We start from the raw sequence: 21,174 nt of genomic DNA, 5'->3' as shown, positions 1-21,174 counted from the left end.
TGTTTTCTTATTTATTGAAACAGATAACTTGGACATCAGCACATTGCAGCAGAGCAGGAGGTATGCAGCCTGCAGAGGTCCAGCAGGAATCTATAGTCAGTTATCTCCCACTCAGCCACATAGCTGCACAGATCTATGACCTGTGGACTGGAATCAAATGGGGAGAGCAAGTTTACTTTGCTGAGCCAGATGCTCTAAAGGTACCTTGTCTTGCATTACATGTAATTAAGATTGCACTTCTTTCTCTTAGAAGACATCCCAACGAGAGAATATGATGTTTGAGAAGTTGTAGAGGATGAAGATTGAGAGACTGTTATTGTAAGAGTTGTGAAAAAATAAAGTTCACTATATTTGTGATCCAGTGCTCTAGATTCCAGTTAAAATATATAATCCATATCCATAAGGTTCTTTAAGGCAAAAGAAGTGTCAGCAGTTTTTGGAGGAAAGGGAGGCAGGAGGAACTGAACCATGTGTGTTTTTCCTTCTTGTGTATGTACCTCCCCCAACGTGTCAGACCTGACACATGGTGGTGCATATGGCTGACTGAAGTGGGCTCAGCAGTCCTTTATATGCTACATATCTAGTGATGTTCTACATCACTAAAGATGCAGGTTTTACTTCATCAAACTTCTTTCTCTCTGCTGTGTGCCTTTTGTTGAAATTATTTAATGATTGTAACAGGGCAGCTTGATCAACACACTGAAAGAAGTGCAGCCAACATCTCACATGGGAGTTCCCCGAGTATGGGAGAAAATCATGGAGAAATTAAAGGATGCTTCTGCTCAGTCAGGATTTATAAAGAAGAAATTGCTGTCATGGGCTATGTCACTTAGCTTAGAGAGGAACCTAAACGGCTCAAGCAGGTATGTATTAGAATGAGTGAGATTTCCAGCAATTTGAAAGTAGCAATTTGCTTGTAATAAACTGTGAGGCCTCAGTGAGACTCTTAGTATAAATGGGTAAAATTTGGCCTGGCAACACAGCACAGATAGTACAAGAGGTAGGGTGTAGTTATCAATTATTATTGATGTCAGTTATTTCACAGTGAAGTGTGAAATTTGTTATACAGAATGGTATTCCAAAAGATCATTCTATGATATTGCTTTGCTTATCTGATCATTCAGCTTCTCAGATAAGTCTTGCAAATTTCAGATTTCGGTGGTGTAGGTTCTCAGAGACATATTTAACTGATTAAAAATTAGGAATACAAGAGCTTTGTTGTGTACAATATTTTTTTAGAGTGTTTATGTATTTGTTGTATTCAGATACCTCAGGTTGGAGGTATGAAAGCTGGAGAAATTAAAGACACTGAATAAATGAAAAAAGGTTGAATATGTCACCTTACTTATGTTCTAGCTTCTGCCAACCCCCAAAACCAAATGACAAATACATCTCTAAACAGAATCTGTGCCTGATTTTGTTTTGAAAACTTCCTAGGTTGCTCTGACTTACTTGTGTGTTTTGTCCTCAGCAGTGATCTAAAGCAGCTCTGGACAAGGTTAGCAGACTACTTGGTGCTTGCCAAAATCCGCAATGCACTGGGGTTTTCTTCCTGTCAGAAGCACTTCACTGGTGCTGCTCCTCTCAATACAGAAACACTGTATTTCTTCTTGGGTCTGAACATCACCCTCTATGAGGCCTATGGGATGAGTGAGACCACAGGCCCACATTGCCTGTGTGGGCCTTACATTTACAGGCAGCACAGGTAATTTTACCTTTTTTATTATTATTTTTCTAATATGATCTGTTTCATTGTATCTATGACAAGAGTGTTCGTGAAGGTCAGCAAAGGCATTACAGCTTATTTTATTTTCTCTGAGTGCATTGCCACTCTGCTGTGACTTTGGGAGTCAGAATAATATCTAGGTCAGAATTTGAACACGTTGACTCCACAGGAGCACTGAAACTGAGCTACAGCATTATATGGAGAGCACTAGATGGAGAGCACTGTGACTACATCTATGTCCTAGCCCTGGCCCAGGGGAGGAGTGCAAGACCTCAAAGATGAAAGTGGCTTTATGTCTGAAGATACAGAGGAGGAAAATAGCAGCAAGCACAGGGCAAGACAGACTGCCAGAAAGTGCTCAGATACCCTAACAAGTTTGCCCTAGTGAGTGAATATTTCATAGCTGTCAGACAGTTAGAGCACGGTGATGTTTGCAGTCACTGATACTGTGATAGTTTCAGGCATGTTGGCCATCTTATCAGTATTATGTTTGCTATTTCTGTGATCCTTGTGGGGTTTTTCTGCTCTTCTCTGGTAGCTGTGGTAAACCAGCACCTGGATGCAGAGTGAAACTGGTGGACAAAGATACAGAAGGCAATGGAGAAATCTGTTTCTGGGGAAGGACTGTTTTCATGGGTTATTTAAATATGGAAGACAGAACAAAAGAAGCCTTTGATGAGGAGGGGTGGCTGCATTCTGGAGATTTAGGAAAGCTAGACAAGGATGGCTTTCTCTATGTCACTGGAAGAATTAAAGGTAATAGGCAAATGTTGCTGTATGTTTATGGTAACTGTTCAGCCCTGTTCAGTCATCTCTCAGATGTGGTCCATCTTTTGAAGTGTCTTTCCTCTAATGCCAGCAGCATTGCCCTAACAGGAAGGTAAAATAAACTGTCCTATGAGAAAACCACAGTGTGCTCTGTGTTCAGGGCAGGGTTCCCTCAACTCTGTAATAGGTGGAGATGATTCAGTTCCTACAATGAGGCTTTTTCTCTCCCAGACCTTTACTGAGTATTAATTACAATTAGCAATATGAACTACTAACGCAGCTTTAATGTGTCTTGTTCGATTTGAATGATATCATTAAGCTGTCCAGTCTCCCTTTGAATCTTGCCAAATTGCCTTAATTGCACATTAGAATGTTTAGACAGTAAGGAGAGGCACTCTGTTCTACAGAAGCTGTTGCTGTAGGTCAGAGGTAGGTTCCTCTGTGCCTGAGGTGATGTGTTTGCAGAGAAGCTTGAGAGCAGAAGAGAAAGCTACAGCTACAGCAATGCACTTGGGTATTATTACAGGACATTGGCTGAAGTCTCACAAGAGTGAGATTGGTCACTTGCTTGGAGGCTTTTTTCATGGTATGTATTCAGACAGTGGGATTGGTCACAGGCAAGATATAACTGAAGAAGATTTAAGAATTGAGTAAATATAATCTTAGAGCATAAGATGAATCACTAGGGAGATAACATGGATGAGTGAATTTGTCACAGGTGGCATCATGCCCTGCTAGGAATCAGGACTGAAGTTGGTACTATTAATAGCCTGAACCAAATGCAGCTGTCTTGATTTTAACTTGGTTTCTTGTCTGATTCATTTTCCTTTCATATAGCAGTAACAGTCCCTTGTCTCAATCCATCTGAACATTTGTGTTTCTCTTACACCTGTCTTGATTGCTGAACTAATAGCAATTACTCTAAATTAGGATAGGTAGACAATCTGGGATGAAATAACCATATGTCCAATTTCATTAAGGTTTTAAATTCAAGTCCAAATAAGGACAATGAAGAACTAAGGGCCAGAGAGATTGGTAGAGGATTTAAGACAAAGACAGGACTATTGCGAAAGGAAGGTGGAATGAAAGGTGAAGTTAAACCTAGAAAAGTGTGTTTGTGTTACTTGTTGAAGCATGTCCTGAAATGCTGCAAAGACAATTTGAGGACAATGAGAAGTCCCCAATGTAGCAAAAGAAAATAATTGGAATTTACTTAGATACTACTCAAGTTTGTAATAATTTCATTGAATATATGTATTACACTTCAGAACAAATGTTGTTTTTATGGAGCCTTCCTGCAGTAGTAACTTATTTTTGTCTGACCCCTCTTGGTGGATTTAAGAATTGGTTTTAATCATGATGTTAACAATGAAATTGCTTGTTGGTGAGGTAGCAACAATAGAATAGAGGGTGAATCCTATGCTAATTTGGAAAAGATGATCTCTCATAGAAAAATTCCAGATTATGTAACAGTCCCTTGAGAATAACCTGTTACTGGGTTATGTAAAAAATATCTGGAGCAAATATACTGAGGGAGATGTGAGAACTTGAGCATATGTTTGAAAAATAGTAGCATTTTTGTTTTGGAGATAATTATTAGGATTTGTGGTCTTTGGAAAATACTATATTGGGAAAAAAGTATATTTTCTTTAATGTCAGAATAAGAAAAGCAGGTTGAGCCAGACATTAATCTGATTTTTGGAATTGATTTGAATTCAACTGATAGCCTTTCTTTTTTTGCCTAGATTTGATTATTACAGCTGGAGGTGAAAACGTGCCTCCAATTCCAATTGAAGATGCTGTTAAAAAAGAACTCCCAATTGTTAGTAATGCTATGGTGATTGGGGATAAAAAGAAGTTTTTGTCAATGTTCCTGACCCTAAAGGTAAACCAGTTTTAATATTGCCTTCAATTAAGTTATACACCTGCACCTAACAAAAGAATAATAAATTTGAACGATTTGTAAAAAGACCTAAACTTAGATAGGAGGATGTTAGAGGGGGAAAAGATGTATAGCAACTACAGACCAAATCCTGCTAGGTCTAAACTTAGGGTTACCTGATCTGCTAAACATCCACATATTTATTTATTCCTCTTTCTCCTACATATACAACAAGAGCTATATTCTATTTAAATGCAAATTCTTATTTAAGAAATGCTGGAAGATTAAGAAGTCTCTGTGACAGAGCACAGTAATAGCTTTTATGCTTTAGAGCATAAACCAACAAATGTTGCTGGACAAACCCCAGAAACTCTACAATTTATTATTTTTATAACACAGGAAGGATGAGTGTGGAACAAAATAATTGATAGCCTTGCTGTGGTAAAAGCTTCAATTGAGAAATCACTGCTTTCCTAAAACATCTGCACTTCAGTTCTATGTACATACCTAGTGAATGACACTTGAGGTGTTTTCAGGTTGTTTACCTCTATGTCTGATCCTCCTATCTTCACATACAATAGAAATACTAATTTAAAAAGTCTAGGAACGCTTGTATCTCAAGCTGTTGACATTACACCATAGTAATTCCATTGAACGATGAGCTAAATGTTTCCCTGTAACAATGGAGTCATTTGGAAAATATGGCAGAAATTCAAGGTCAGAGGTGGACTCTATTGCCTAATTCATTCACTCATTTTAAGTCTGTGCATAACGTCTGCATATAAGCCAAAAATATTTGCATTTGGTAGCCAAGTGGAAAGAAAAGCTCTTTATGATCTGTAGGTGTTTCTGCTTTCTAAGGCTTACAGAATGTTTGTGTGTTTTTGCTGAGCTCTCTCACTAAGGGGCAGGGCCTGGGCAGAGAACCTGTTAATGCCTTTTAAGAGTGAACCTTCGATGATTCACTTCATTTGATATTTTAGAGTGTGCTGGACCCAGACACATCTGATCCCACTGACATTCTCACCGAGCAAGCTCGAGACTTCTGCCTGAGGAGTGGCAGTAAAGCCACCAAGGTGTCTGAGATTGTAGCTACGAAAGACCAGGCGATCTACAGGGCAATCCAGGAGGGAATCAACAGAGTCAACAGCAATGCTACCAACAGGGTTCATTGCATTCAGAAATGGATTGTCCTGCCAAGAGATTTTTCCATTTCTGGGGGAGAACTAGGTAAGACTTCCTGATTTATTTTGAGGTACACATAGCTAAGAGGCTGCTGATCTAAGAATATTCAGTACAAGGGTTATGGTACTGTAAAATGGTTATGTATTGTGTGGTAAAGAATATAAAAACTGGAGTTTTAGTTGTGCACACATTTAGTTATCTGTGCCCATTTGCAAGTACAGCTCTTAAATTTCAGCTTACTTTGGGTAAATAATCAATTTTGGTAATTCATTGTGCATTATAGTATTAGTAACTTCCACTAATAATACTGTATGTTTCTCTTTAAAAAAAAAAAAAAAGCAGCAAGATAGTGAAAGGCTGATAATGGAGCCCAAAGCACATTACTGGGTTCTTTGAAGTAACTGGAAATTGTTTAAAAGCTTTCAAAACATACTTTTAGTGAGAAGAGTTGTAGGCAGTTACCACCCTCTTATCTGCAGCTCCCTTTGAAGTCCTCATGCTTATGTGGAGGCAACCTCACATACCCTGCTTGCCTTTCACTTTTAGCATTTATCCATGCTTAGAGTGGGGCATGTTCTTCCCAACAGGCTCTTCACTAAAAAACTTAGGCACCAAAGCTCAAACTGAGCAGGAATTTTTGTTCCTATTTCTGGAATTGGCTCCCTCTCTTTTAAGGTCCCACAATGAAGCTGAAGCGGCTCGCCGTGCTTGAGAAATACCAGAATGAAGTAGATTCCTTCTATGAAGAATAAGAAGTGTTTCCTCCAAGCATTAAGGAAGATCTGTGAGCAAAAGGAAGTATTTTCTAATCAAAATCATTAATGAAGATTTATGTTTTGAGTTTGTAGTCTATTGAACCAAACCACTAGAAAGCTGCTGTGTCAATGTAGTTGTTCCTGATACTCACCCGATGATTTGTCCTCTTTTTACAGCATGTCCATTCTCTAATACTGCATTTACTTTGTGACCTTTAAAACACCCTTTTATGTTGTATAAAGCAGATATAATTAATTCCTCTAGATTGAAACAAAAATTTTTATACAGTGCTCTTCCTTTTTTTTTTTTTTCCAACAGGGCGTTGCCTGTAGCTCATGACATATTTTGGTAGATAGCAGTACTGCTTAATGAAACTGCTATATCACTCCAGTGATAATTAAAGAAAAAACAAAAATCAGAAGGGCTGGGACTTTTTTCCCCTCCCAGAGAAATGTCTTGTTCACTAACACATTTCAGAACCTGAAGACACTCCTACTTCTCTAGTGCCTAGAATTCAGACTTCTGTGAAAACAGCAGTTCATTTCCTAAGTCCATGTTGAAAAAAGCATTACTATTTATCCTAAAAACAAATAATCAAAAAAACCAGGGGAGTAGCTCCCTAAGACTGAAAGACACAAAGCAGTAAGTACAGAAACTCTCACATTAAAATGCTATTAAATGCTAGAACAGAAATTTCTTTAAAATTGTTTACAGTACTTTTCTTTAAGCAGTGTTTGTTAGTGTGTATCTGCCTGTTTCAGTATTCACATTGCACTAATTCTGACAAATGTGGGCTGCATTTCTTCTTACCCATATGAGAAATAAATTGTATTATGCAAAGGAAATGCTTGGCATGAAGTTGTCTAAAGGGTGTGCTGTAAGTGATCTCTGGCAGAGAGTTCCAATAGCTCACAGGCAGGCAGGCCACAGCCGCTGTTATTGAGACAAAAAATTGATGGAGAACAGGATATTGTTTCCATTAAAGTTCCATTGCCAATCTCACACATCTTACAGACTTAAGATTTGTTGCAAGTACCAATAATCAGCTCAACACATAAGACAAAGTAGCAGCCTCAGATTATAAAAACAAAACAAGCAATAGGACTTTGAAAAGTTTATTCTTCCCCATTTTGTGCGCAATGGTAATTCAGAATTTCTTTAACAGTATTAATCTGAAGGAAACAAGGAAGCAGCAGCTTGTAAAACACGGAAAGAAATGTTGCCCTATTCACCAAAAGCAGAGTGTGAGAGGAATAAAGCTCCTCCAGCAGGTTGTTAAACTGTATAAAAAAGCTAGGATGCTTACTTTAGAGAGCGACAGGAGAAGTCATTACTCCAGAGTTGTTTTACTTCTGAAACAACCAGCCCAAACCAGTCTTAAGAGATATTATTCCACTTAGTTACTTTCTATGAATAGAATTAAGCTGTAAGAAGCCTGCTTCTGGCAGTAGGGATAATCCTGTGCTATACTGAGTTTGAAAATACCTATTTTCTTGTAGGGTGCAGGAATGGAAGCAATACCTTGATACCTACAGATCAGAATTGACTTGAGTGACAATTTGCATCTGATGGAGAGGGGAGGGGAAAGAGTTGCTTTTGCACCCATTAAGCTTAGTAAGCAAGGAAAAAATAGATTCAGATCCCCTTGAATAGGGATGAAATGTATTTCTGGAACACAGGCACCAGAGCCAAACCGGTGATCTGTCTTAATCCATTTAGGACCAGTCCCTTACATTCAGAGTTTCTAGAATAAAATTACTAGTCAATACAGGAAGACACACTGAACAGACTGTGCAGAAAACTACAACACAAAAAGCATTCTAGCAGAAGTCATGAAATATTTAGTATAAATTTGCAAAGTTAATACTTTCCCCTCACAATACATGGCGGAAGTAATGTTGTATAATTTGTCCTCATTAGAACTCTGTTGTAAAGTGTGTTTCAGAGAGGAAAACTGGTAAGAATTATTTTGGTATATAGATTTGAAAAATAATTTTGCCTCAGCATTAATTCTCATCCCTTGCTAGTTAATGGTTGTAGGTTTTTTCAAATACAGAAATAGATTAAATCTCTAGAATTTTGTATTTCTTAATTCATGCCTTTGGTGGGCAGGGCTGTATTTCATGAATCACCAGAGTATCTAAAGTGATTTTCTCATTGCTCTAACATGAAATTGCTATTTTAAATTATTTCATACCCGTTTCTGTTTATGAAGGTCATCTTGTGCTACTCTTAGGCTGAAAACCTATCTTCTCAATTTCTGCAAGATCAATAAAGTAGGTTTTAACCATTAAGGTGCTTTTATATTTCACTAATTCTGTTACTGGTTTGTTTGCATAATTTTTCTATGTGGAAAGTAAAACCCTCTAATTGAAATGAAAAATAATAGACAGTTACAGTGCCAATAAATGAATTCACTTACATAAAAATGTTCACCAGATAGAAAAAAATAAATAAGACAAAGCACTTGGAAAAGTCCACCGAAAGCAGGCACAAGCATCATTTGTAGCCATTTGGACTAGATTTATTAATGGAGAGGCCTCAGCTAAAAAGTTTGCTCTCAAGAGATAAGCAAACTATATGCATATGGATATCAGGTTACACATATTGTACTCTGTGTGACATGTCCTTCCAGAGTTATCACCAGCAGTATGAGGGAAGTTTAGTCTTTGTCTCGTACTCGGCGGCAGATCTCCTCTGTGAATTCCGAACACTTGGCATTGCCTCCCAAGTCTTTTGTCAAGATCTGAGAGAAAGAAAGGAAAAGTAATGTTATTAAGATGTATTATGGGGCCAGTCTTGTCTCTGAACAGTTCTGGATGTTCTTGTGATATGTTGTGTATGGACAGTAAATAGGGTGAGAGGAATGCACAAAGTTTGAGTTCTCCATCCCATAGAGACTTCATCAGTAAGGACTGTGCAGGTAGGGGAAACCTGAGTATACCTGAAGCACTTACAATGTTATCAGATTGGAACGTGATTTTAACATGATTTTATCTTAACTGCAGGAAGAAAGTGTGTGTGGTCAAAGCTCTACAATGTTCTTTAATAGTGTAACTAATGGTTAAGTATTTACATCTTCAGTAAGAAGTCTGTCCTTTGGAAGTAAAATTCATATATGAAGGCTCAGCACAAGGACTAATTGAGATGAATTCAGTAAGACTGGATCTTTTTTTAAGGAAACCCACACATAACAAGCATACATAACTCAATTCTATATGTTAACAATTCTCAAAGTTTGCTTAGTTTAGTTAAGAGATAGAAAATGTAGAGTTAAAAATCTTTCATCAAGTACAGCTCCTGTCTGGCATCATGAAGACAGTAAAATAAAAAGTGGAAAACATTGCTTCTTTTACAAGCAATGTAAAAGAACCTAGCTAGATTAAAGCACTCAAGAAGATAATTAAATTCATTCATTTCCTCCTGTATGGCACACACACAGATCTTAATTAACTGGTTGAGGAGAAGGGAGGAATAGCAAGCAAGAGAAGCAATCAAGGTTACTATTTTAGGACCTTGTAATTTAAATTGCATTATGGGGTACGTTCAGTTAAAAAGACTCTCTCCATTGTAAGCATATAATCATAACATTAGAAGTAACTAGTAAACAAGTAGCCATGTCACAAAACTTATCTTCCATGGAATTACTGACCTGCAGATTGAGGATTTTATTTCCAAGGCAGTAAATGGAAATTTTAGAGAAGCACCTCTTTAATCAGTTGTAAGTTTAGATATTTTTTAACTGGCTCCTACACACAGCAAGATAGCTGCAAACTTATAAAATGATGACAACTTTTGGTTTCAACATTCTTTTTACTTTTAATTACAAAGCAGCTTCTCATCATCCTGCCTAAGATAACTGAACCAGCGTGGCTAGCTGCTAATCTTCTTTAACTGCACTCTTCAGGATCTTTCCAACTATGCTTTCAAGAGATGGATATCAATGTAGAGGAGTGAACCAATAATGGCAAGACCACAAATATGTCAAGTTTCAGAGCATAAGCCTCCCCTCCCTCCAATATCCCATTTGAGTCATGAATCTGAAGACACTCACTTCCACAGGGAAACATATATAATCTTAAGAGAAAAAATTAATACTGGATAAAAACTATTCTTTTGTAGTCAAAAATGAGTGAAAGCAGTAAGAATGAAAAAAAGAAAATAATCATGCTGAAAAAACAGGAATGGAAGTACTACAGTCAGGACTGAAATGCTATAAACAAAGTGGATGATCAAGCCTGTGAAAGGCAAATGAGTGTCCTTCACTTCAGGATCCAGATTTCAATATATATGCTTTTAATGTTTTATAAACTTCATAAGTGAAATTCTAATAATTACTTGAAACTCTGATTCCCTTCCTGAAAAACAACCATCCAGTTCACTATTTTGGAGTTCATGAAGCTGTGGAAACGTAAGCTGAGCATTGCTGAGACAAAAGGAATGCCTGCCCTTATTGCTCAGCTGGGCAGATTTAGTATCACCAAAGGTAATATAATTACTATCAGAGAAGGACAGTGACACTGCTCAAGCAACAGGCCAGCTCAGCAGGCCATCCCCCACTCTGGTGAGGACCTTCCAAGTTAACTCTTGCTTTGATCCAATAGGATTTTAAGTCACTCCATTTCTTTGCACAGCCTCCTGTTACCTTTCCATCTTTAATGGTATCGAAGCATGCCGACTCAATTTTTGAGGCATGTTTGTGCAGTCCCATGTGGCGCAGCATCATCACAGCACTCAGAAGGAGGGCAGTTGGATTTGCCATGTCTTTCCCTGCAATGTCTGGTGCTGTTCCATGAACCTAGAAATAAGAGTAAACGTATTTGTTATGATGTCATTAGGCTGACTAAAATGTCCTAGGCAATCCAAGTGTGTGCAAGCAGCCTGAGCCACAGGTCTTCAGGTACCAGTGGGTTAAAACAGGACTTACTTTGCTGTGATGCAGTCAGTGGAAAGGAGATAGCAAGGACTAAAACAATTCCGCTCAAAGACAGCAGACAGGGAAAACTAGGTCACCTAGCATCTTTAAATTGTGCCCCTTAAGTTCTATTTCATAGGGGGCATTTATCTTATGAAAAACTGGGAAAAGAAAGAATTGGTCAAAAAAAGACATGCAAAAAACCTGCATGTAATATCTACTTTAACCAGCCTCACAGGGGGTAAAGCTTGAGCATCTTCACAGTAAAAAAGAGTTCTGCAAAGCACTTTGTTAAAAAAATGGCAGCCACATTGTGTGGCATGGAAAAGTTTTAGATTCTCAAGTTGAGACAAAGTTATTACTGCTCTGCCACGTGTAACAAGACTTACCGATTCAAAAATGGCCACTCCATTGGCACCAATGTTTCCACTGGGTGTTACTCCAAGACCCCCGATGAGTCCAGCACACAAGTCACTGAAAAGAAACCATCCACCAAATAAAAAACCCCACGAGTTTTTCTACATGCAGTTGCCTCTCTGCAAGGTATTAAAATATTTTTGTTTATCAATCAACTGCAACTATAACTTAATTTATACACCTGCCCAGTCTGAGAATAATAATGAGAAAGAACAGATGCTGTTAGCCACCTGTACCCCCATCAGAACATTTGAAAATTCTTAGAAGTACATGCAGAAGACAATGTAATAAAGGAAAATTAGAAGGAAATTCCAAATACTAGAATAAAGCAGGTAAGATGCAGGCACAATGAAAAGTACTAAAAGCACAGAATATATGTAGAAGTCTCAAAAAATAATTGTTACATCCTGTAAGTATACAGAAATCTTCTTTCCTCTAAAGGGGCCACAGAACTACTTTTCATATGTAAAGTCCTTCTCAAAAATGTGGAAGAACTCTGCTCAGGTAGGTGAATTACTGGTGGTTTTGTAGTGTATAGTTCAGCTTCAAGGAACACTTTCCAAGTGACACCAGACTAGCTTTCCCCCTCTTTACTCAACAGCAGGCCACAAGTGTGACATTAGCAGATTATCAGACATAAGCAATTTGCATTTGGTTTCCACCAAAATTAACATGGGGAAGGACAAACCAACTGTGCCTGTTGTCATCATACTGTTCCCTCAGAGCTGAACACCTTGATGAACAAAGCTCTTAAAACTGGTATTTTTAAATCTGTACACACAGAATTATTGCCTACAACTTAGTTCATCAAGGACTAACAAGGAGAAAAGTTTGGAAGACTTTGCAGAACGGTATTTTAAACTAAAATAAACCAATTATCTTAACTTACATAGAGCCTAGGCAAAACTAGATACAGTCTCCATTTGTCACTCTAAATACTTAATGCTTAAAGAGAAGAGATTTGCTTCTGTACCTATTCAGTCTAAGGAACCTGCCTGGCATTTTGTTCATACTTTTAGAGCAGCAGGTGAGACCTCACCTAGTGGTGACAGTGCCCTCTTCAAGAACAGACTCAAATCTAGTGAAAAGTTTTAGAATGATGATATTTTTAATGGAATTTCTATAAGAACTTTAAAATGGGTGATAGTGAAGTGGGTGAAAAGGTATTGATGATGATTGATCTCTTTTAGTTAACAGTGTAAGAGCTGCTGTGAGGGCCCTGTGCATGCCTTTACCAGTTCTTAAAGCAAGAAGCATTAGTAGTTAGAATCTGATTTTTCTTAGATTGGACAGACTGCCTTATCACAAAGAGAGTGCTATTTTAACAGAAGCTTAAGAATAATTTCCTTTTATAAATAAGTTACCTTTAAATTTATTATCTGCACAAAAACAGGAGATGGATTCTAAGATGTAAATAGCTGAACATTTAAATAAAATTTCTGATACAGGCTCTTTTCTCAATCTCTCAGAAGGGTGAGGAGAAATGATGTCACATTATACACTTAAGAGCTGAGATTAAAACGCTTTCATTTTACGAGTGTTTAATGGAATTTACACTCTAGCTAATAATTTTGCAGAATGTAAAATGTGTGCCGATGGGTTTTGCCTTCAAGCCACCAAGTACCTCTAATATTAATGTTATTCAAATATAAAATTTAATTTGAAGGTATGGAAAGTAATACATAAACCAAGAGCTGGCAGAATATTAAGAGGCCACACATTTAGTTCTTCAGTGACTATGCAGACTCATTGAACTGTATGATGAGCTCCCTGTGTACATCATGGTCCCACAGTAACCCTACACAATCTATTTTGGTGCTGAGGATGAGAAAGTTTTTCCTTAATATCTAACCAGGCACTCATTCTCTATTACAATGTAAGCCATTACAGTCTTTGCACATTTGGAGAAATTTCTCTTCTGCCCCATCTGAACAATATTCATAACCTCCATAAGCAGAAACAGATTTTTTAAAATAATAACTACATTCTCATCATATAGCCCCTCCCATCAATATGTTAATAATTGAAACATAATAATGCCATGCTTCCTTCCCAGGTAATGTCCAATTTATGCAGTTTTAAAAAGTCTGAATGCATAAAATTATCACCCATCTAGCTTGCATATGACCTCAATGACTATTGGGAAAGTATCAGTAATTTACATGTTGGGAGTTTAAATTAAAATTTCCATACCTGAGGATGTCACCGTACAAGTTTGGCATAACCAGCACATCAAACTGAGATGGATCTTGAACCATCTAGAAGGAAGTAGATTTTCATTAAAGTTAAGAATTTAAATGAAAAAAAAAAAAAACCCACAATTAAAACATATATAAATATATATACTCACATTCAGACATACAGTATCCAGATACATTTCATTAAATTTAATATCTTTACAGTTTTCAGCTGCCTCCCTGCATTTTCTCAAGAAAAGCCCATCAGACATTCTCCTGCAATTAGATAAGAGAATATTGCAGTTATTGTTAAGGAAGCAGTACTGAAGATAAAGAAAACTGCATGCAACAAAGGTTTAGAGTTCAGAAAAGTACTTTGTGACTATTTATCCCTTTTAAAATATTTTTGTATCAGTGGTTTAACAGGCATACATTAATTCTCAGAATGACTTATATTCATTTATCAAAGGCTTAGTGAATTTGTGAAGGTGGTGTCACATAATATCATGTGTTATGACTCAGCTCAGTACGAAGTGGCTTGGAAACTGTAAAAGACACCAGCCAGCCACTTTCAACCTCAGTTTTTAAATTCATTTTCCTTGTTTAAAAGTTTCTAAAATAAAAGCTTTGGAAGGAAGGATTACTAATAAGAACATTGGTACATAATTATCACAGCCCTGTCAATACCAGGTCAGTACTGCCCATTTGATTTTGGACGCATTTACTTGACTTTTTCCCCATTTTACTGACTCCCAGTGCCATCAACAGAAGTTTCACATTTGAGTAAGACTTAAGAAGTTATTTATAATTCAATGCACATTGATATTTTGTTTTTCTCAAAAGAAGTGTCAACATACATAATATTCGCCTTGTGCACAGCAGTCACGTGGCTTCTATGATTGTTTCTAGCATATTCAAAAGCAAACTCCGCAATGCGCTTGCTGGCTTCCTCTGTGATCAGCTTGATGCTTTGCACAACCCCATCAACAATCTGGAAGACAAGAGTTCCATCAAGAGTATAAGTGTAAGTTCATTCTTCCCATTTGGAACCAAGCAGTAGAATTCTGAGTGAGGCAGAATGAATTTCATAACAGAGGAGCTTTTCTAAAGGCACCAAACGTGAAAAATCCCAGTGCACCGCAGTGAGATGGGCAGTTAGCAGTGCTGAGGCAGAGAAGGCAGCAGAAGCAGTGCTGCAGCACCTACCACGTGCTCGATGCCGCTGTACTCGCCCTCGGTGTTCTCGCGGATGGTGACGATGTTCACGTCTGTGTAGGGCGTCTTGTAGCCCTCGATGGACACGCAGGGACGCACGTTGGCATAAAGGTCAAAGGTTCTACGCAGCAGCAGATTCATCGATGGGTGCCCTGCAGCAATTGGGGTCTTCAGAGGCCCTAGAGAAAAAAATAGATACAAGGATCAACGAGAAAAGAAACCCCTCCATGGATCTGAGGGCTGAAACTCTAGGTCGAGTGGGACTCCTACAGAGGATCTCCAAATTCCTGTTTGACCCTTATGCTGGAATGCCATGGGAATTCTCTGTGCTATCAACTACTGCACAGGCACATTAATCAACTGGGTAAAGGCCAAATTGCGACCCTTACATGGAATAGATTTTACAAAACGTTTTCATTAAAACACATAAATATACTACTCATTAGGAATACAGTTATTGCATACTATTGTGTATCTTAGAAATGCCTTCTGCAGAGTCCAGAGGTTGGTATGTGGTAATACTCACCTTCAACTACAACATCAAACTTATGGCTTGGAAATGGACTGTTGCGAGATTACAGACAACCACCTGACAGGCTGGCCCCTATAATTACCCATTTTATTGTGCTACAGATTAAGAACTTTGGCGTTACATCAGACTCATGATAAACACAACAGTATTTAATATCTGTGTATTAACCCCTAAAATACCTTTTAATCCCATTTTGTTTTTATCCATGGATTCTTTGGCTTCTGGCGGTATCATCCACTTCCCTCCTGGTCCTTGGATAGCCGTAACATTCCTCTCTTCCCACTGAATAGGTGCCTAAACACACACACTCTATGTTAACTTAAATGTCATGACTTTGCTTCAAGTTTTAACTTCCACAAGAAGGTGTGTAAGGAATTTTGTCCATGCCTTCCTGAATGGTATTTTCTCTGGTGAGTGAGTGTAAGCATGAGATGTTTAAACTAAAATAATTTTTGAAAAATCTGATTAAGTGAAAATGAAATAGTGTGAGCAGCAAATCATCATAAACTTGAATACCACAATGCCACGCTAGGTGTCATATAACAGATATTGTTAGAATTGCAGCAAACATGCTATTTCTTTCAAGGTTTTAGAGCTGTTGAGTTCCTTGTATCCAAGAGACAACATTTTAAAGCTGAATTCTTTGAGAACACATCATCCCTACTGCCTGGAAGATAGTACATTACATAGATATGTATCTGTTATCTAACTAAAAATCTGCACATGCTCCACAATGCTTTCTGAATTTGCATTCACCACAGGAATGTAAGTGGAGACAGGCTGCCACCCATTCATTTAATCAGGAATTATCATAAAGGAAAAGATACAATATAATTAAACAGAGCTTCACTTTTTTCAAATCCAAGTTGGATAGTTGTAATAGAAAGGGAAAATGCCTGGGTGCTGTTACAAATGTGGAACAATTTAACAGGCATCTTGCCTGAAGAGCTGTATTTCCTTTCAAGGAAACTTGACAAGTTCTGGTGAAGTTTCTAAGATAGGTAAGAGAACAGTTCTTGGATACAGTCAGTTTTTATATCACTGAAAGTGTTGGGCAGTGCAGCAGTTGGATTCCTAAAATAAGCAAGTCCTTTCACACATACTTTTCACCTGCACTGGAAGTCATAATGAGTGAAAGAACATCTTCTATCAGTTGCTCAGGATTACCACATCAACAAGATGATTTCACATGACACTAAGTCCACATTTCCAAAACTTAAACACAGCATTTGCTCTCAAGTCTCTACTCTTCTGTTTGCTAACAGTTTCAAGCCCTGCCTTGGTATCATATGCCTGTCTTTTAATAGCTGAAGCTTCAAAGTCTTTCTATTTCAAAGAAGCTTTAACATCTTAAATATGACTTAATCTCTTGGAAGCTAAAGAGTAAGCTTTCTTTAATATACCTAATTAATATTTGTTGCTGTATTTAAATTTACAATGCTTATAGCAAGACCAATATGACTTACTTTGGCAGCATCAAAGATCTTCATGACAGCAGCAGAAATCTCAGGTCCAATGCCATCTCCTGGGATTAAAGTTACCGTTTGTGCCTAGGTAAAGAAATATCAGTAGTACAACAGATGAACGTTTGTTTTCTTCATAGAAAACATTTTCAAGTGCTGTGGTAACCAAGTAACTACTAGAAAATAAAATAAATTTTCCTTTACCAAATATTCCCTATGAAGAACAGCAGTCCTGGAAGTGAGAAGGACTAGCTCGCTTTCCAAGGGAGTGAGCAAATGTTTTGAGAGAATTGTTTAAAAATTTGCCTGCTATTTATTCCTATTTCAAAACAGAGGTTGAGTGTGAAAGGCAGATTCCTGCTCAGTACTCCTTGATAATAATGATCTTAATGCTTTCCTCTGGAAATCTGGAGAGAAGGTTATATTACCTAGCTATGGCTCTGTTCCACATATGTCTACAATATTATCAACATGCTGCATAATACTGACACATGCTAGAAATTATCATGTGGATGAAAAGCTACATTCACCTTAAAAAAATGGTCATGCCAAGCTAAACTTCTCAAGAGACCTCTTAAAAATCTCAGACCCATTTTTAACAATACCAACTTATTTTCCTCTCATAATGTCCTCAGTTCTTTTCTTTTATCATCATCAAACGTTAAAAAAAAGCCCAGGCTCAATGAATAACAGGGGAAGAATGTATTCTGCTTTGATGAAAAAAAAAAATATGATTGCTTTTCTAAGGGTATGTGCTCCATCTCATTTTGTTTTATTTAAAGAGTTCCAACAGTTTTTATGGGCTCATTATTACCTACAAAAAAGGCAGCTCACATACTTTGTCTGTAAAATCCCCAATAGAATCAACTCACAAGGTGATATTCAGAATTTCAATATATATTAACTGATTTTTTAACTTTTGAGCCAAAGAAATTCACTGTGCACAACAGAAAAACAAGAGCTTCAGATAAAAGAACACTGCTGCTGAGCAAGCTGTCACTGATGGAATGCCTCGAGAGTAGTTTTGTGTTGACTGACATAGTTACAGCACTGCAGGGCTCCACCTGAGCCTGAAACAGTTGTGCTATAAACAGAACCAGGGGTGCCTCTCCTTCTGATTTTTATACTATATAAGTGACCCTTCAGCTTCTTTTCTAACTGTTCTACCTGCTGTTCTACAAAACTTATAATTAAAAGCCACAGTTCCTCTTTAAGTCCTGCTTAGGGGTGCTGAGCCCTGCTTCTGCCCTCATTGAAAAGAAGGCCCATGGGCACTTCTGACACAGACACATAAAGAAGGTAAAACATCTACAGGGAAATACACAATCAACGTCTAAGATAGTTTAAAGAGGACCTTGAAAAGGCAGAATTTTAGATGCAAGGAATTCTAAAAGCAGCAGTAAAGTAAATCTAGTGCTTAGAGGGAAGTCTGCAAAAGAAAGAAAATGAGAAGCTTCTCAACAATCTTTCTACTTCGCCCAATATTAGCCCATTCCCAGATGAATTTTGGAAAACTGGCTTATGTCCATATTTTGGAAAACTTTCCATGCTACTTCTATCTTTTGCTAGAGCCTTTTGTATTCTCAGTTAGGTGAATATGCAATTGCCAATGACAGTGATTAACTGATATAAATCCAGCAGGGCATTAAAAGCATGCATGTTCACTTGTTTAGCCCTTATTTTTTGGGAACGTAAGAATAACAATAGTGATCTTACAAATTTCCAAACCCATTTATTGAGAAACTTCTTAAAAGAAAAAAATGGGACTATTATACTCACAGCATTACCAAAACTTCTGGTCACCTTTTTTTGGTTTTTGAAAGCACCTAGCAATCGAGAAACCTGCAAAAACACAAAACAAAAATATGCTGTTTTACTGCATAAACGGAATTTGAAAAGTTTAACAATGTTGCGGCAAACTTCCATTTTAAAGTCCTATTGCTTTAAATCTCTTATCTCAAACTAGTATAAAAATCCAAATGAAATCAGAGTAGCCAGTGCTTTGCCAAGTTTCAGTCTAACATTCAGTGCAGCAGGCCCTTGTGGGTATTCTTAGCACAAGGTGAGCCCAGGACAGCCGTGCTTTGCCCTGCGCTGTGCTCCTCTGTCCTGCCTGGGGGTCACTGCACCCTTCCTCAAGTCCTCACACACAACATGTTGGAAGCAAGGCTGCAGGAACTCTAACTAAATACATGATATGCTAAGGAGGAAGATTTGTGGAAAGCAAAGTGAAAAATTAAACACTGCACTGGTAGCAGTTGGGTGGACAGTATCTTTACACATTTTAGGTGATGTTTGCAAAACTACTTTGCATTAGTGTCACTTCTCCCATTCAAACTGGTGTGAGTTTTGTCCTTCTGCCTTTTATACCTGTAGGTGTTGTACTGTTGCCTTCTGCATGCCTGATGGCTTTTAAAAAGTGGAACTGAAATGCACATTGAAGACAAAATTCACCATAGCAATGAGTCTACACAGCATAGTCAAAGAATTACATTTTCTAATATCTGAATATTCTGAACTGGCAATAAACTTCAAAACTGGGATGGTATCTACGCTTGGGCTCTTGCCCAGTTGAGCACCATGGACAAAATCCCTAAACAGCAGAAAAATCACAGCCTCTCAGTCTTACCCTCCTCTCTAGGACTGTTGATGCCTCTGTGACTTAAGAGCCAGAAGACTTTTAACTGCAGAGAGTTATACTACTTCAATTCTGCCACATCCACATATGCAGGCTGCCTGCAGCTACCAGGCTAGAAATGACTTTGACAATTTGCATTCCTCTCCTGTCCCATTAGTATTTGTTATTTCTTATCTTTACTGACACCTATGGTGTATGGCAAAGGGAACAAACTATGTTGGCACCAACTAGAAACAACTAGACACTGTATAATTCTCCTGTATATTGTAATGAAGGCTGTGGGAGAAGTAATCTAAGCTAGATCTATTTTTACTTGTAGCCCCACAAGAGATGCACAAGGTCACTGCAACAGGCAAGCAGTGTTTACCAAAACAAGCCATTTGGTTAAGGATGAAGGTAGAGCAATCAAGTGAAAATGTGAAGTTGACTGTACAGTGTGTTCTTATGGTACAGTTTCTTCATATAGAAACAGGATTCACATTCCAGAGCAGCCATGGAAAAGGAACAGTCTGTCTAGTGAGAAATCACGGGCCTAGTACATTATATACTGAAGTTCAACACTGCTAACACCAACAGAGAATCCAGTTAAGGAAAACTGATCCATTCTGACCTTAAAGTCACGTGTCGCTATTAGCTCTTGACAGTTCTTCCTTATTTTAGCAGATAGGTTAAACGGGGCGGCCTCAATGACTTTGCCTCTAGCAGGCTATTATTTAAAGGTGCAAAAGAAATTTCGTTTACTCAAGGTAAAAAAGCAGCATCTCCGTGACAGCCCCGGGCTAAGGCCTGCATTTCAGAATGGTTCAGAGCAGTAAATCCCAGAGGACAGGTGTGGGGGCCAGAAAGCCACCACCTAAAGCCCGGTGTCTGCTGTCTCCAGCCGGCTCTGCAGCGCCTGGTACCGCAGGCTCACTGCGGGCTGGCGTTCCCAGGCTGCGCTGCCTGTCAGCCGCGCACCCGGAGCTGCCCGCGGCCGCGGTGGTCCCGCCGCTGCTGTGACCTCTACGGCGCGACCTCCCCGCAGGCCGCTATGAGCGATGGCGCGGCGCACCCCGGCCCGGCCCGGCCCGCTCGAGTAACGACCCCCCGGCCCTTCCCGCCGCCGCCCCGAGCAGGGGGAAGAGAGAGAACCCGCGAGCGCCGCGGGGCCGCCATTCGGCCCGAGCCCGCGGCCCTGCGCCCTCGGAGCGCTGCCAGGGCCCGGCGGCACCGCGACCTTGCGGCCGGGCGGCCGCGCCTCGGGCGCCAGCGAGCTCCGAGGTGCGCCCCGGGCGCCGTGGGGCACGGCCCGGCCCGTCCCCCCGCCTACCGTGGGCATCCACGCGGTCGCGGCCATGACGCGCCCGGGCACCGCGGCTGCCGAGGCCCGAGAGCTCCGCGCCCGCCGCTAAACCGGAACCGGCGCGCGGGGAGCGGCGGCCCCGCCCCGCCTCGCGAGGCTCCGCCCCGGGACCGCCGCTGCCGCAGCGCCCGCGGCCCGAGAGCTCCCGCCCGCCGCTG

At 39.2% G+C, this 21,174-nt stretch overlaps 2 protein-coding genes across 5 annotated transcripts in view; one reads left to right on the top strand and one right to left on the bottom strand.

The window, feature by feature from the left end:
• Positions 1-15,832, top strand: part of ACSBG1 (acyl-CoA synthetase bubblegum family member 1) — a 48,798-nt gene extending 32,966 nt beyond the window's left edge. For 3 of the 4 annotated variants that reach the window (XM_085070907.1, XM_085070908.1, XM_085070905.1), the window contains 7 exons: positions 24-200; positions 682-863; positions 1,472-1,705; positions 2,265-2,482; positions 4,240-4,379; positions 5,360-5,606; positions 6,237-15,832. In XM_085070907.1, the coding sequence (XP_084927033.1) occupies positions 24-200; positions 682-863; positions 1,472-1,705; positions 2,265-2,482; positions 4,240-4,379; positions 5,360-5,606; positions 6,237-6,313 (1,275 nt within the window). In that variant the 3' untranslated portion in view covers positions 6,314-15,832. The remainder of the gene's footprint in view (positions 1-23; positions 201-681; positions 864-1,471; positions 1,706-2,264; positions 2,483-4,239; positions 4,380-5,359; positions 5,607-6,236) is intronic. The other variant, XM_085070906.1, reaches the window with a different exon arrangement.
• Positions 8,820-21,141, bottom strand: IDH3A (isocitrate dehydrogenase (NAD(+)) 3 catalytic subunit alpha). Its single transcript, XM_085070910.1, has 11 exons — positions 20,984-21,141; positions 18,816-18,878; positions 17,040-17,123; positions 15,753-15,867; positions 15,033-15,220; positions 14,684-14,817; positions 14,000-14,102; positions 13,843-13,907; positions 11,622-11,706; positions 10,963-11,115; positions 8,820-9,063 (listed from the first exon to the last, which is right to left on the bottom strand). Exons 1-11 carry the CDS (start codon positions 21,008-21,010, stop codon positions 8,980-8,982), a joined length of 1,101 nt encoding a protein of 366 aa, XP_084927036.1. The 5' UTR covers positions 21,011-21,141; the 3' UTR covers positions 8,820-8,979.
• Between the last annotated feature and the right edge of the window lie 33 nt (positions 21,142-21,174).

This window comes from Lichenostomus cassidix, chromosome 10 (assembly GCF_008360975.1).
Source record: "Lichenostomus cassidix isolate B80296 chromosome 10, HeHo_3.0, whole genome shotgun sequence".
NCBI classification, from domain to species: domain Eukaryota; kingdom Metazoa; phylum Chordata; class Aves; order Passeriformes; family Meliphagidae; genus Lichenostomus; species Lichenostomus cassidix.
The sequence above is the reverse complement of the archived record's forward strand: the minus strand, read 5'-3'. Positions and strand labels throughout refer to the sequence as shown.